Below are 13,952 nucleotides of genomic sequence, written 5' to 3' on the forward strand. Positions count from 1 at the left end.
TGAGTTTCAGAAGCCTGTTTTGAGTGTAAGGGCTAAAAGTGACCTCTCTCCTTTCCTTTTTCTCTGGCCTCCATTCCTGAGGCAGCGGGGGAGGGACACCTGATTAGCCTGGGCTGGGGTTGGGCATGGCACTCAATGCGCAGAATTGCATAGGATGGGGACTTCCCCGGTGGTCTAGTGGTGAAGACTGTGGGGCCCGAGTTTGACCTCTGTTTGGGGAACTAAGATCATGCATGCAGCACTCTGCGGCCAAAAAAAGGAGAATTGCTTAGGATGTGTAGAAATGAAGTGGGGGCTTGGTTCATATATGAGACATTTGCACTATTATGGATATTTCATTACTTTTATTTTATTGGAGTACAGTTGCTTTACAATGTTGTTCGTTTCCATTGTATAGCAAACTGAATCAGCTATTCGTATACATATATCCTGTATTCCTTGGATTTCCTTCCCATTTATGTCACTGAGTAGAGTTCCCTGCACTATATACAGTCAGTTGTCATTAGTGTTCTATTTTGTACAAAGTAGTGTATATAAATCACTGAGGATGGGTGACTGCAGTCTCGAAATTAAAAGAAGCTTACTCCTTGGAAGAAAAACCTGTGACAAACCTAGACAACATATTAAAAAGCAGAGACATCTCTTTGCTGACAAAGGTCCATAGAGTCAAAGCCATGGTTTTTTCCAGTAGTTATGTACAGATGTGAGAGTTGGACCATAAAGAAGACTGAGCACTGAAGAACTGATGCTTTCAAATTGTGCTTCGTTGGAAGGACTGACGCTGAAGCTCCAAACTTTGGCCACCTGATGTGAGGAGCCGACTGATTGAAAAGACCCTGATGCTGGGAATGACTGAAGGCAGGAGGAGAAGGGGGAGACAGAGGATGAGATGGTTGGATGGCATCACCAACTCAATGGACATGAGTTTGGGCTAACTCCGGGAGACTGAAGGACAGGGAAGCTTACATGCTGCAGTGTCCTCTGCATTGGCAGGCGGATTCTTAACCGCTGGACCTCCAGTGAAGTCCAGAGATTAGCATTTGAATCAATAAACCGTAAAGAAGATCACTCTCCCCAGGGTGGGAGGGTGGGCATTGTCCAATCCATTGAGGGCCTGAATAGAACAAAAAGGGAGAGAAAGGACAGCTTTTCTGTTGAGCTAGGACACTCATCTTCTGCTCTCAGACATCAACACTTCTGGTTCTCAGGCCTTCAGACGCCAACCAGGGTTCACACTCTTGCCATCCCCACCCCCACCCCCACGTTCCCAGGCCCAAGTTTGAATTGGAACCGCACCACCGGCTTCCCTAGGTCCTTAGCTTGCCGATGGCAGACGGTGGGACTTCTCAGCCTCCATAATCCTGTGAGCCAATCCCTCATACTAAATCTCTTTCTATATATCCTATTAGCTCTTTTTCTCTAGAGAACCCTAGTGCACATTCCTTCCCATGTAACATGAGGTTACTCGTATCTGCCTCACAGGCGTATTGTGAGGATTAAAGATAAATGTAAAACGCTTACCCTCAGGCCCAGCTCCTAGGACGTGCTCTGTAAGCACGACCTGTGGGCTCCTGTTACCTCAGTATGATGTTTTCTACACATGTCCTGCTGCCCCAGTGAGAACTGAGCTCCAAGGAGGTGGGTGCTGTGCATTTTCCCCCTGTGTCTTCACAACCTACGCGTGGTTGAAAAAAGTGAAAGTTGAGTCCAATTCCACAACTCCATTGGCTGTAGCCCGCCAGACTCCTGTCCATGGAATTCTCTGGACAAGAATACTGGAGTGGGTAGCTATTCCCTCTCCAGGGGATCTTCCCAACCCAAGGGTCTAACCCAGGTCTCCTGCAATGTGGATTCTTTACCCTGTGAGCCACCAGCGAAGCACAAGTTGATAGTTGGTAAAAGCTGCCTAAAGAGCCAAAGGCATAGAAAGACCCTGTGTCCTGTCCAATGTGCCTCAGCCTCGAGTAGATTCTGCCAATATTTAGCCAGTTATAGGGGAGGGAGATAGCCCTTTTCATCATTCTTTTAAGTATTTTTTGAAATTTTATTTATATGGCTGTACCAGGTCTTAGTTGGAGCACCCAGTATTTTTTTGCAGCATGTGGGATTTACTTCTCTGGCCAGATCAAACCTGGGCTGGCTGTATTGGGAGTGTGGATTCTTAACTGCTGGGCCACTAGGGAAGTCCCCATCATTGTCTTTTTTTTTTTTTTAATCACAAATAATGCATTTAATTGTTAAGCTTCTTGCAGTACTCCTGGGTCAGCAAGATCCACTGGAGGAGGGATAGGCTACCCATTCCAGTATTCTTGGGCTTCCCTTGTGGCTCAGCTAGTAAAGAATCTGCCTACAATGCAGGAGACCTGGGTTCCATCCCTGGGTTGAGAAGATCTCTTGGAGAAGGGAAAGGCTACCCACTCCAGTATTCTGGCCTGGAGAATTCCATGGACAGAGGAGCCTGGCGGGCTACAGTCCATGGGATTGCAAAGAGCTGGATACGACTGAGTGACTCACACACACATAATAGAAACTGACAAATCCACATTGTTGTTTAGTCACTAAGTTGTGTCCGGTTCTTTGACATCCCATGGACTGTAGCCTGCCAGGCTCCTCTGTCCGTGGGGTTTCCCAGGAAAGAATACTGGACCCATCGTTGTCTTTTAATAAAGGAGACTTGGTACTTTGGCATGTTGGGCCATGAGAAGCCCCATCGGCAGACCCCTGGGCTGCAGTGACGATGAATTAATGGTGCGGTCTATTATGTTGCACCTCTCGCCACCCAGACCTCACAGGAGGCACTCCTGCTTTTGTCTGTAAATCCTTCAGATAGTTTCCCCAAACCCAACACCGGCTGATGTAAACCTATAACGGTCTCAGGGTAGCTGCCTCAAACCCTGCTACATCTTCCTGTGGGTTTGGCCTGCCAGAATATTTACCCAGCCACCTCAAATTCCATTAAGTTCTCTGTAAACCTTATTTTAAAATATGCATTGTCCCTTAGGTATTTCTCAGTATTGGCTCCTGGACAAATCCTTTATCTTCAGTTGACCTTACAATTCAGTTAAAAATAAAGACCCATTCTCTCATAGAATGATCAGGGCTTGGAGCTCCACTGGTGAATGGAGAAACTTGAGGTTATAGGAATTTTATATACATTATGGAGATATTTTCAACCTGAGTGGCTCTTCTAGGGACTATGCACATTTAAAGATGTCCTTTTGTTTGGTTCTTGGATCTACGCAGCCTGGTGGAATTTGTTTGCAGTCCTGGAGTCACTTTGCCTAACTGTGGAACATATCAGACAAGATTTTGACATCTAGCTTTTCCTAAACCCTACTGACACTGTAATTTATTGAGGGGACCCTTTGGCAGCAACATCTTCAGTGGTCACTATTGTTCTGAGGAGGGCAGGTCTTGAAGGCGTTTTGAGAAGCATCTCTTCCCCTTTTACCTTTTCCTCTCTCTTACCCTTTCTCTGCCCCTTCTTCCGTTGTTTAGAAAGTCTGTTGAGGCATATTTTACAATTATATCCGAGTTCGCCTGTGTTAAGCGCACAGTTCAATAAGCTTCAGTAAATGCATCCAGTTGTGTGAACATGACCACAGACCAGCTTTCAGAAGCCCCTCATCACCCCGCAAAGTCCCCTCGAGCTCGTGTGCAGTCCCTCTCCGCTCCCTCCCCAACCCCCAGCAAGCACTGCTCTGTTTCTCTGGTTTGCCTTTCTAGAAATTGCATGTAAATAGGATCATACAGTATGTAGTCTTTTGTGACTGACTTCTTTCATTTGCTGTAACGTTTTTGCAGGTATCAGTAGTTCATTCCCTCCATCTTTATTTTTTGACTTGGCTTTGTCTCTGTCTCATATACCCACACCTACCTCTTCTTTTCTTACTAAATTCTCTGCCTTGTTTTTCATCCTAAGTCTTGATCTGGTCTTTGGATGATAAGATGCAAGTAGGAGAGAAGTGTGGAGTAAATGTACCAAACCCTCCTAAATGGGTACCTACAGGGGCAGCCAGCCAGCCTCTGGGGGCCCAGGCGGTGTCATCCCATGTGGCAGTGATGGTGGGGGGCAAGGAGAGGTGAGACGTGGGGGGTGTGGGAGGTGTACTCCTCAGAGTTTCAGGCCCTGAGCCTTTGTCCAAGGGGACTGGAATGAGCACAACACAAAACTGGGTGAACAACGTCAGTTTACTGATTCCACTCGGTGGAGTGAGACCTGAAGGGGTGCCCTCCACAGAGGGACCTCAGGCCACGGGGCCCACTAGGGCCAATGGGTCCCCTTGGACTTCTGGGTGGAAGGGCAGCAGCTGGGCAGCTGGCGGGGGCTCAGCAAGCCCAAGTCTGGGACTGAGCGGGTCGCTGTTGCTGTCTGTGGATGCTCGAGCCAGACCCCAAAAAGAGAGTGGCAGAAGGTGAAAAAGATAACTGGGAACATCGGTTTCGGTTTCAGTGGCGAGGAGGAAGGGAGGCTTGTGGGCATGGAGGAAGGGTGGCCAAGAGGAGAGGCTTCTGCCTGGCCAGCTCCAGGCCAGCTCCCTTGCTAGACAACTCGGCTGTTGCCTTCACAAACTGCTGCCACTCCCATCTCCCAGCTCGGAACCTGGAAAGCAAGAGGAAGCTCAGGCTGCGGACTCTGTCGTGGAGGAGGATGGCATCATTGCCCTTCCTGCCCAGCTCCCCCAAGCCCCTGCCCCAGCACCAGTGACCAGACACACAGACAATACACAACAGACACACACACACCACACATGCTACAGTGCCTGGAACAGTGTGAGGAACAGAGACCCCGCAGTCTTTCAGGGATCAAATTGGCTGGACACAGAGGGTCATATGATGGGGGGGCACAGGGGCAGTGAGAAGCAGTGGAGTCAGAGGAGGAGGCCAGGTGGGGTGCTTTCTTTATTCTTGAGAAAGATTCTCATTCTCAATATTTATTTTCTCATTGGCTGCAGTGAGCGCTCCCTATTTGGAAGCACATTCTGACTGGTGAAGGGCAAGGGAACAAGAGTAATCGCCTCCCTCCATCCCTACCTGGACGCTCTCAGCTTCTTCCTCCACCACAACGCAGCCCCAGCTCCAAGAGCTGCCCACCTTCTTTCACCTTCCTCTTTCCCCCAAATCTAGTTGCCTTGACTTGTACATTTAGGGTAGGGGGCAGGTGCTCTGGCCCAGCCTTGGCTGAAGGCCTTCTTGGCCGCTCCTCTTCACACCTGTATTGATGGCTGCTGGAGGCATGATTCCCCTCCCTAGACTTGGACTTGGCTGTGGTGACCGTTATTCGTGCCAGCCAAGAAGCAGCTGTCAGGGGGGGCTGTGTGACAAATTGTTAGACCCAGGCACACCCACCCAGGGCCTCTCCCCAGCAGCCCTTACCTCGGTGCCACCTGTGGCATCTTGTGCACAGCCTCGGTTCCCAGAAGCCCAGGACAGGGTGCCCAGTGAGAAGGCTGGCATGAGCCACAGAGGCTGGCATCTTTGTGTCACCTGCTGTGCCCTGATGTGTTGCCTTTTCCCTCCCTGTTTACCTGCATGGGGCTAGGGCAGCGGGTCACAGCCTGACTCAGCTGTAGCAACCCATCTTCACAGAGCGCTGCCAACCAGGTGAGTCCTGCCAGGCTGCCGGGGACCAGAGAAGCCACGGCCCCAGGGGGAGGGCGCGAGGCGTGTGGATCCGCCTTTGGCTGCCCTGGCTCTTGTCCTGATCAGAGCTCGGGCGGGAAGCCAGGCCCCGGCGGCGTCTGAGCAGCGTGCCAAGACGGTCCCTCTGCGCCGGGCTGCCCCTGCCGGCGCCTGGGGTGTGCGCAGGGCTGGGACAGGCGGAAAGGGCCTGGACCCGTTTCCAGAGGGGGAAATCTGAGGCTCCCACATTAGGACTCTACCGGGAGGGGGTGGATCCTAGAGCTAGTCCCAGCTTCCTGAAGAGAGGCGGTTGGTGACCCGGTGCGGGGCTGGGGGCGGGAACCATCTGCCTCGGAGCAACACAGGAGGCAGGGTTCCCTCGGTGGAGGCTCCTTTTTAAGCACCACCCCGGGGGCGCTCTTCTCCCGTCCTCTAGAGATGGCACTCAAACCGGGGGCCCCAGGCCTGGAGCCGCGGTGCCCCTTCCGCATCCCCAAGCCGGGGTGTGGAGGGAGGCTCTGCATCCTGCTCCGGGCCGCCCCCCGCGGCAGGGCGGCAGCGGGCCCCGCTGGGCACTAGGGGTCGCCCCTACCCAGCCAGACCGGCCCGGGCGCGCCCGCCGCTGCAGGTTTCCCCGAACCGGGAAGAGCGCGGGCGCCTCCGGGGCGGGGGCTGGGGACGGGCGCGGCCGGGCGCGGCGCCGAGACCCTGCCCGGAGCCTCGGGCCACGGAGCCTTCCCGGCCGACGCGCGGGGTGCCCTCTCTGGACGGAGCCGGGGCTCTCGGCAAAGGCCGGGCGCAGACGGGGTGCGTGCGCCCGCACACAAAGGTCTTTCCTAGCTCTCACCGTTCCCTGCCTGGCCTCCCTTCCCGGCGGCCCGAGGCGGAGCAGCTGCTCGGGGTCGACCCAGGCGACGACGCCGGGGGACCGGCCGCCCACCGAGAGGCCCCGCGACCTTGCGAGGGCGCGAGGGGGCTCTGGGCCCTCGCCCGGCTCGGCTGGACCCCCGCGGTGGCGCCCGGGGACTGGGACCCTGCGAGTTCCTTTTGTGAACAGAGAGCCCTGTAGAGCCCTCCCCACTCTGAAAATGATCTGCCGGCTTCTCGGGACTGCGTGCCCTGAATAATAGATGGGTGCTCTAGGGTCGTCATCTGGGCCCCACCCTGTGGAGCTTTGAGCTGGTTCAGCCTCTGCGGGCCGGTCGGTTGCTGGGGGCGGGGTGTGGGTCCCCAAAGCATTACCATGACCACTGACTGTATCACGGTCACCAGGGGCCCACCCCCCAGTGCCTGAATCGGTGTCTCTGGGAGGGGCCCAGGAATCTGTATTTTTCTAAGTTCCCCAGGTGATTCTGATGGCAAAGCCTGAGTGGAAATAGCTGTTTTAAACCTTTTAAGGCAGGCAGTTGTGACATTTCTCTCCAGAACAGCCTCTGGGGATGGAACTGTCACCTCTGGCACCCCGTTCCTTAGTTCACTGTAACGTTTATCCTCCCAGCTGATGAGGAAAGTTCTTCCCACATCTGACCACCAGCCTGCCTGCTTTAATTGAGCACGTTTTCTTGAGTCAGGTTTTCTATGGGATAATAAGCCTGCTTTGGAGACAGCTGGCCTGGCTCCTTGGCCCTTTCCCGACACTTGTTTTCCTTGTTCAACTTCTGAATCCAGCAGGCCCGCTGGCTTGGGCGGAAGAGTGAGAAAATCCAGTAACTCCAATACTAACTTGTGAGTGATGGCTATGTGAATACATAGCCCTTTATGTAATGGCTCCACAGCGCCCTTCCGGGGTTTAGAAGAAAACCCAAGAGGCTCCTCCGAGTGCTGGATGCTGGAGAATCCCAGTAAAGGGAAAGAAAAAAAAAAACCTGCAGCAGGTCATCCTATGTCCGAGGAAGACTGATCCTCCCTTTGCCCGCCTTTGCTTTCGCTTTCAGCATGAGTTCAAACTCTTATCTCTTCTGCATCCAGCACACTTGGACTGCCTTGCTGACTGCTGCAGCTAGGGTTTCCCCAGCTTTGTGGGGTTATTTTTGCCTCTGGGGGCAGGGGGCGGTTGTTACTTCCTTCCATAGGATTAGGTTCAACACAGCCACAGAAAGACAGCAAATTGCCAAACACCCTCAACATGGCAGGACCGATCCCCAACACCTACTTTCATTTTCTTCCAGCCTGGGCTGTGGGTAGTTTCTTGACAACTATGGGAAAGAAGACAATGAAAAATGAACCGTTTTTTTCCAAAGCAATTGTGAACAGATGTCTAATCCCCTAGTCGCGGGAATATTCTAGGAATCCCTGACATCACCTTAAAGGGGCAGAGAAGGAGGCGTGGAGGTGCGAGGGCAGTGTGGATATTCAGCACCTGTGGGGCGTAGGCGCCTCCTAAAGACAGCGTCAGCGATAGCGCAGGTCACCTTCGCCTGTTTGGGCTGTCTAAATTTGGCAGTGTGAACAGACCTGCGACCTCTCAGCAATTGATCTGAGCAGCAGAACCCCATCCTGACAGTCCAGAGTCACATTTCCAGGCAGTGGGGGTGAAAGCCGTGCTAATTGGCCACTTGCCTCACCACTGGCTTTTAAACAATCGGTTGTATTCTCCACCCGGCAGGAAGCAGCAGGCCCATCAAGGCTCTGGGCTCCCTCTTTGTTCTGACTTTATGGCATTTTATGCCACAATGAGAAACACTGTGTACTCCGTGGGAGGCCATTGTGCCAGGCTGCAAGGATGTGGGCTCTGGGGCTTGTGCCCTTCCCCCCCCCAGCGGGAGGAGGGCCTTTGTGACAGGCTGGGGGACAAAACAAGGGGTGCTGGACACTGTTACTGGGGCAACTGCCTGGTCAGTGTAGCCCCTGGGTCCCTCTCCGCAGAAGGCCAGGGGGAAGGGCAGAAGGTTGGAATTTCTTCTAGAGGAGCAGTCCTGGTTACCTGGTAAATTATACATCGGGCGGTGCTAGCAACGGCCTCCGTGTTCCCCAGGCTGCTAGGACGACCTCATCCTGCCTCTAGATTCTGTGCCCGGAGATGGTGGCTATCTAATGATGGCCACCAGGGGGCGCCAACTTGGTGAGTAGGCAAGCTTTCCCAACAGTCCGCCAAGTCTGGGCCTTGCATAATTTTGGGTAGATATGGTCTTCTGAGGCAAGGGTTTTCCGTTTTGTAGAGATGGTGTGAATGGGGAGAGCCTAGGGAAAATCCATGGAGCCTCACACGGATAGGCCAGTGGGATTTCAGAGCGACTTCAACACCCTCCCCTCCCCTTCCAAGTGAACTGTGAAAGTAGCTCCCCTGTGGCAGAAGACAGGTGGGTACTTGGGCCAGGAGGGCATCGTGGAAGCCATGGGGTCCCGTCTGCGCTCTGCCTTTCAGTGCGCACACACACATGGGCAGGCAGGGAGAGCAATTTCGGGTACAGGGTCATTTCATTGAGAGGGGATGGAGAGTGTGGCACAGACAAAACCCACAGCCAGGAGGAAGCCCAGGTTAGGGAACCCCGGAGGGAGCAGTCCCTGAATACTGGAGTGTGCCACATGGGCGCTGAAAGGGAGAAGGCGGAGGGAAGGCATGTCCATTTAGCTTCACCCTGCAGAACAGTCCTGTGTCCCCATGAGATTAAAGGGTGAACCAAATAGGTCAGGTGAGGCTGGTGGGGCCCCATGTTCTCTGGAGATGCTCCCATTGTAAACAGCTGAAGAGAGGAAAGGCCAGTTTCCCGCTAGGCATTTGCAGAGCATAATAGTCACTGCTCCCTTCAGCCCATAGCTCACTCTCTGTGCCCACTTAAATCTGGCCCCCCACCTCCAGTGCTCCCCACGTGGGCCCCCTAACCCTGTCCCAGTGCAGCAGCCGCCCAGCTGGGCTTCTTCCCCCTTCAGCCCACCCTCCACATGGCCGCTCCCACTCCCTCTCAGAAACAGAGCTCTCCTGACCTGTCAACCCCAGGCTACATAGCCTCCCAGAGCTGCACCCAACCCCGTCACATCCTCCTTACTTCCCACCAGCTCTGGCCACACTCAGTGCCTTGACTTTCCCAAACACACAAGTCTTTTCCTTCCTGAGCCTTTGTGTTCCCTTCTGCTTGGGTGCCCTTCCCTCCCCACCAGCACTGGTCTGAGACTCAGTTCCAGCATCACCTCCTCAGCTGATCGGTTGACAGGAGCAATAACAGAAGCAGCTTTGCCACCAGGCTCCCAAAGCAGTGGGAAGACGGATGGCAAAGAGTACAAGCTAACTGGATTCAAAGCAAAGCCCTCTGAAACGTTGGCTTGTGTCCCTCCTGCCTGGAGGGTCTGTCCTGCAGAAGGTATGGAAGAAGCGGGGGTAGGAGGGGCACGAACAGCGGCCCCTTCCTGTCCTTTAACTCTGCCTTCTTCCACATCCAGCTCCATCTCCTGAAATAACACAAGGCACTTTTTATTTTTTTGGATACTCTTGGTTACCCATCTGTTTCTTTAGACTCTGAATCCCTTTTAGGCAAAGTGTGTCTTGATCATCTTCATATTTCCCAGGATCTAGTTTAGAACCCAGGGGCTTCTCCGATGCCTCAGTGGTTAGAGAATCTACCTGCAATGTAGGCGACACGGGTTCAACCCCTGAGTCAGGAAGATCCCCTGGAGGAGGGAGTATTCGTGCCTGGAAAATCCCATGGACAGAGGAGCCTGGGGGTCTACAGTCCATAGGGTCACAAAGAGTTGGACATGACTGAGCAGACCGAGCACAGTTTAGAACCTAGCACATGGTAGACATGTAGAAAACCTCTGAATACTCAAATATACCTTGAACTTGAAAGTGTTCCTTTACCTAGAATGCTTTTTTTTCTCCATAAATTTATATTATCACTTTCTCCAAATTTCTCCAATTTTTTCAATACTTGCCTCTGGAAGAAGCAAGTATTGTTCACTTTTTCATTGCTTGAGCATCAGGAGGTTACTGAGTACCTAGTATGTGCCAGGCATTTTCAAGGCACTGGAGGAGCATGGTGTACAAAAGAGGTAAGTGTTCCTTATTCCAACTTGCCAATGACCATATCCTCCCCCTGACCCACCCCTGCAACCCTTAGCAGACCACATCCTTTTCCGGCAGTAATTTAGCAAGTTTGTAACCACTCAGCGCTCCTGGCATCCATAGTGTCTGGGACTTGGTCAGCAGTCAAACATGATTCATTGTGTGTCCAGCTTCAGGAAAAGGATAGATGTAGAAGGTTTAACTTTGCCTTAAAAAGGCTCACAGCCTCACTGGGGAGCCAAATTATTTGTTTATAAGATCACTGAAAACCCCAGGAAGCCACTGTCAGGGAAGATCTTGGGTTTTTTATTTCACAGCCTTTGGGAATTCACTGGATCTGTTAGTTCTCTTGATCAAGGGCTGCTGCTGCTGCTGCTGTTAAGTCGCTTCAGTCGTGTCCAACTCTGTGCGACCCCATAGACAGCAACCCACCAGGCTCTGCTGTTCCTGAGATTCTCCAGGCAAGAACACTGGAGTGGGTTGCCATTTCCTTCTCCAATTCAGGAAAGTGAAAAGTGAAAGTGAAGTCGCTCAGTTGTGTCTGACTCTTTGCAACCCCATGAACTGCAGCCTACCAGGCTCCTCCGTCCATGGGATTTTCCAGGCAAGAGTACCGGAGTGGGTTGCCATTGCCTTCTCTGGATCAAGGGCTACTTTTTTTTATTATTTCCTGGTTTTCCCTATATGTGAGTCTCACCTTCCCACCTGACTATTAACTCCTCCAAGAAAGGGACATCATGTCTGATAGCCACTTTCCCAGGTCCCCATCTCAGCACCTGATATGCAGGTGTGAATGAGTGATCACCACCATGGACAGGCCTTCACCACTGTGTCTTACTGAGACACACCCAGGAGCCTGTTATGAATGGCTTTTCAGGTTCTGCTCAGTAAAGAAGAGGGGAGGAGGTGTTCCTTCCCATCATAGTGACTCTCTCTTGCTAAACATCACCCTTAGAATCTTCTGCAAGAAAATACTGAGACTCAAATCCAGAAGAGAATCAATTTGACAAAAGCCACTTGTTATGGCAACCCACTCCAGTATTCTTGCCTGGAGAATCTCATGGACAGAGGAGCCTGGCAGGCCACAGTCCGTGGGGTCACAAAGAGTCAGACATGACTGAGCAACTGAGCACATTCACACCTGTTTTCCTACTTCCATTCGGGTACCTCTTAACTAGTTCTTAGTACTGTTTACTGCTTGGTGGTTTATATGGGTGAGAACTACTGGGCTGGCCAAAAAGTTTGTTTGGGTCTTTCTGCAAGATGGTACAAAAACTTCAAAGGACTTTTTGGCCCACCCAATATTTCGGGGGAATCTCAAATTACAAGTAAGCTTGTGATGAGAGAAGTGATGCCCTGTCCTTCCTGCTTCCTTCCCTGCTGGCTCCCAGCTTGCTCCCCACATTACCTGCTCCTTCTCTGGGATAGTTTTACCAGAACATTCTCTAGAGTCAATGCTTTAAGGGCGTGGGTTTTTCATCCAGTGGGTTGTACTCTGTTGCCTTCCTGTGTGCGCCTTACAGTTCCAGAGGCTAACGTCTCTTGCCTGTGTTTGTTGATGATATGGCCATCTGTAACCTTTATTGAACCCTGGGTGCTTTGAAGTTCAATGTGCAATAAAAAGTTCATTAAATAAGATGTGGAATCGTGAAAATAAGGTTACAGAAATGTTAACAAAGGATCATTTCCTGCTTCCTGTTATACTTAAAAAAAAAAAATGTATGTCTCTAAGGAATTTATGTCACCATTAAAACTACGGAAGAGTAAAAGGAAGGACAGGCCTGGGTCAGAGAGAGGGTGAGATGCCTGAGGAGATGTCTTGGCGAAGACCCAGCCTGTTGTCTTAATTGAGAGCTTAGGGTCTAAGGGGAGAATGGAAGCCAGAAAGATATAGAGACAGGTCTCAAATTCTTATGATGAATGGTTTGAACCCAACATTTCTAGTGGCGTGTGTGTGCACTCAGTCGTGTCCAACTCTGCAATCCCATGGACTGTAGCCCACCAAGCTCCTCTGTCCATGAGATTTCCCAGGCAAGAATACTAGAATGGATTGCCATTTCCTCCTCCTAGGGGATCTTTCCCACCCAGGGATCAAACCCACATCTCCTGCATTGGCAGGTGGATTCTCTGCCACTGAGCCACCAGGGAAGCCCATTTCTAGCAGGGATGGCTCCAAATGGATTGCCACGGCCTCCAGTGGTGCAGGGACTGGGGCTGTGTAGGGAGCACTTGGAGTCATTGGGTTTCACCTTCAGACAGTGACTGGTGCTGGCAGGTGCCTCTTGTCCACTTGAGGTAGAAAAGTAGAGACAGAGAGACATGGAGAGCCAAGACGGTGAAGAGAAAGAGGTGCGTGGGATGCGTAGCAGGGCATCACTATAGCTGCCTCACGGTTCCACTGGCGGCTGGTCCACGGCTACACTGGCTTGCTTTCCAATGGTGACCTTTTTTTTTTTTTTTGCCATGTGGCACTGTATGTGGGATCTTAGTTCCTCGACCAGGGATCAAACCTGTATCCCCTGCATTGGAAGCATGGAGTCTTAACCACTGGACCACCAGGGATGTCCCTTCTGAACTTGTGAACTCTGTGAACCTGTGAATTCAGTCCCTTCTGAATCTGTGGTGACCTTCTAAAGTGAGCAGAAGGTCAAATTTCGAGGCTCAGGGGGTGTCCTGGAAACCCCAAACACTAAAAGCATATCCGTGCCTGGCGTGGCCTTCGGGTCAGGAAGGCACCCCTGTCCTGACAGTGCTCTTCCCTGGCCCAGCCACCGGGCGCATTTGACAGTCCCCTGGGGCTCAGGGTTCTGACTCGATAATGGCCAAGGGTGTCTGTACGTTTCAGAGGTTGCCCTGTTCTCCCACATTCTGATCTGAGTAGTGGATCTAGGCTTCTCCCCCGACACCACACAGTCTGCTAGAGGGCCCTGGTTCTTTTATTAAAGGAAGGGCAGCCACAGATGATCGTTCCTGGTAAATACGCTTCTCTAATGACAGATGGGACCCCATCAGCACCTTTGTTTCTTGGCATATACACACACACAGATGCTGGGATGACATACCCTGGGAGCCGAAGCAAAATAAACAGCTCCCTTGGCTGGGGGCAGGGAAGGTTCCTATTTCTCATGGACCCTCCTTGCTTGGGCAGTGGACATCCACGTGTGATGCACACCCAGCCCCCGCAGCCTTGCTGGCCTCTATTTTGGGGGCCAAATATCCCTAGAGACCCACTTGCTTATATAACCATTAATGACCATTTAATTACCACTCATATTTAATAGGAAACAATTACGTGACCTGGTGGTTCAGATGGTAAAGAATCTGCCTGCAA

The 13,952-nt window shown here is 52.0% G+C and overlaps 1 protein-coding gene across 3 annotated transcripts in view; it reads right to left on the minus strand.

The window, feature by feature from the left end:
- Positions 1–1,374: 1,374 nt before the first annotated feature.
- Positions 1,375–13,952, minus strand: part of MARCH10 (membrane associated ring-CH-type finger 10) — a 102,823-nt gene continuing 90,245 nt past the window's right edge. Inside the window, exons 10-11 of one of the 3 annotated variants that reach the window (XR_003506838.1) lie at positions 5,529–7,817; positions 4,174–4,603 (exon numbers count right to left, since the gene is read on the minus strand). Coding sequence is in view for 2 of the 3 variants with exons in the window: in XM_027518400.1 (XP_027374201.1) it covers positions 1,595–1,675 (81 nt within the window). In the remaining variant the exon portion in view is untranslated. Of the gene's footprint in view, positions 1,676–4,173; positions 4,604–5,528; positions 7,818–13,952 lie in introns of those variants that run through there. The other 2 variants (XM_027518399.1, XM_027518400.1) reach the window with 2 other exon arrangements.

This window comes from Bos indicus x Bos taurus, chromosome 19 (assembly GCF_003369695.1).
Source record: "Bos indicus x Bos taurus breed Angus x Brahman F1 hybrid chromosome 19, Bos_hybrid_MaternalHap_v2.0, whole genome shotgun sequence".
NCBI lineage: Eukaryota > Metazoa > Chordata > Mammalia > Artiodactyla > Bovidae > Bos > Bos indicus x Bos taurus.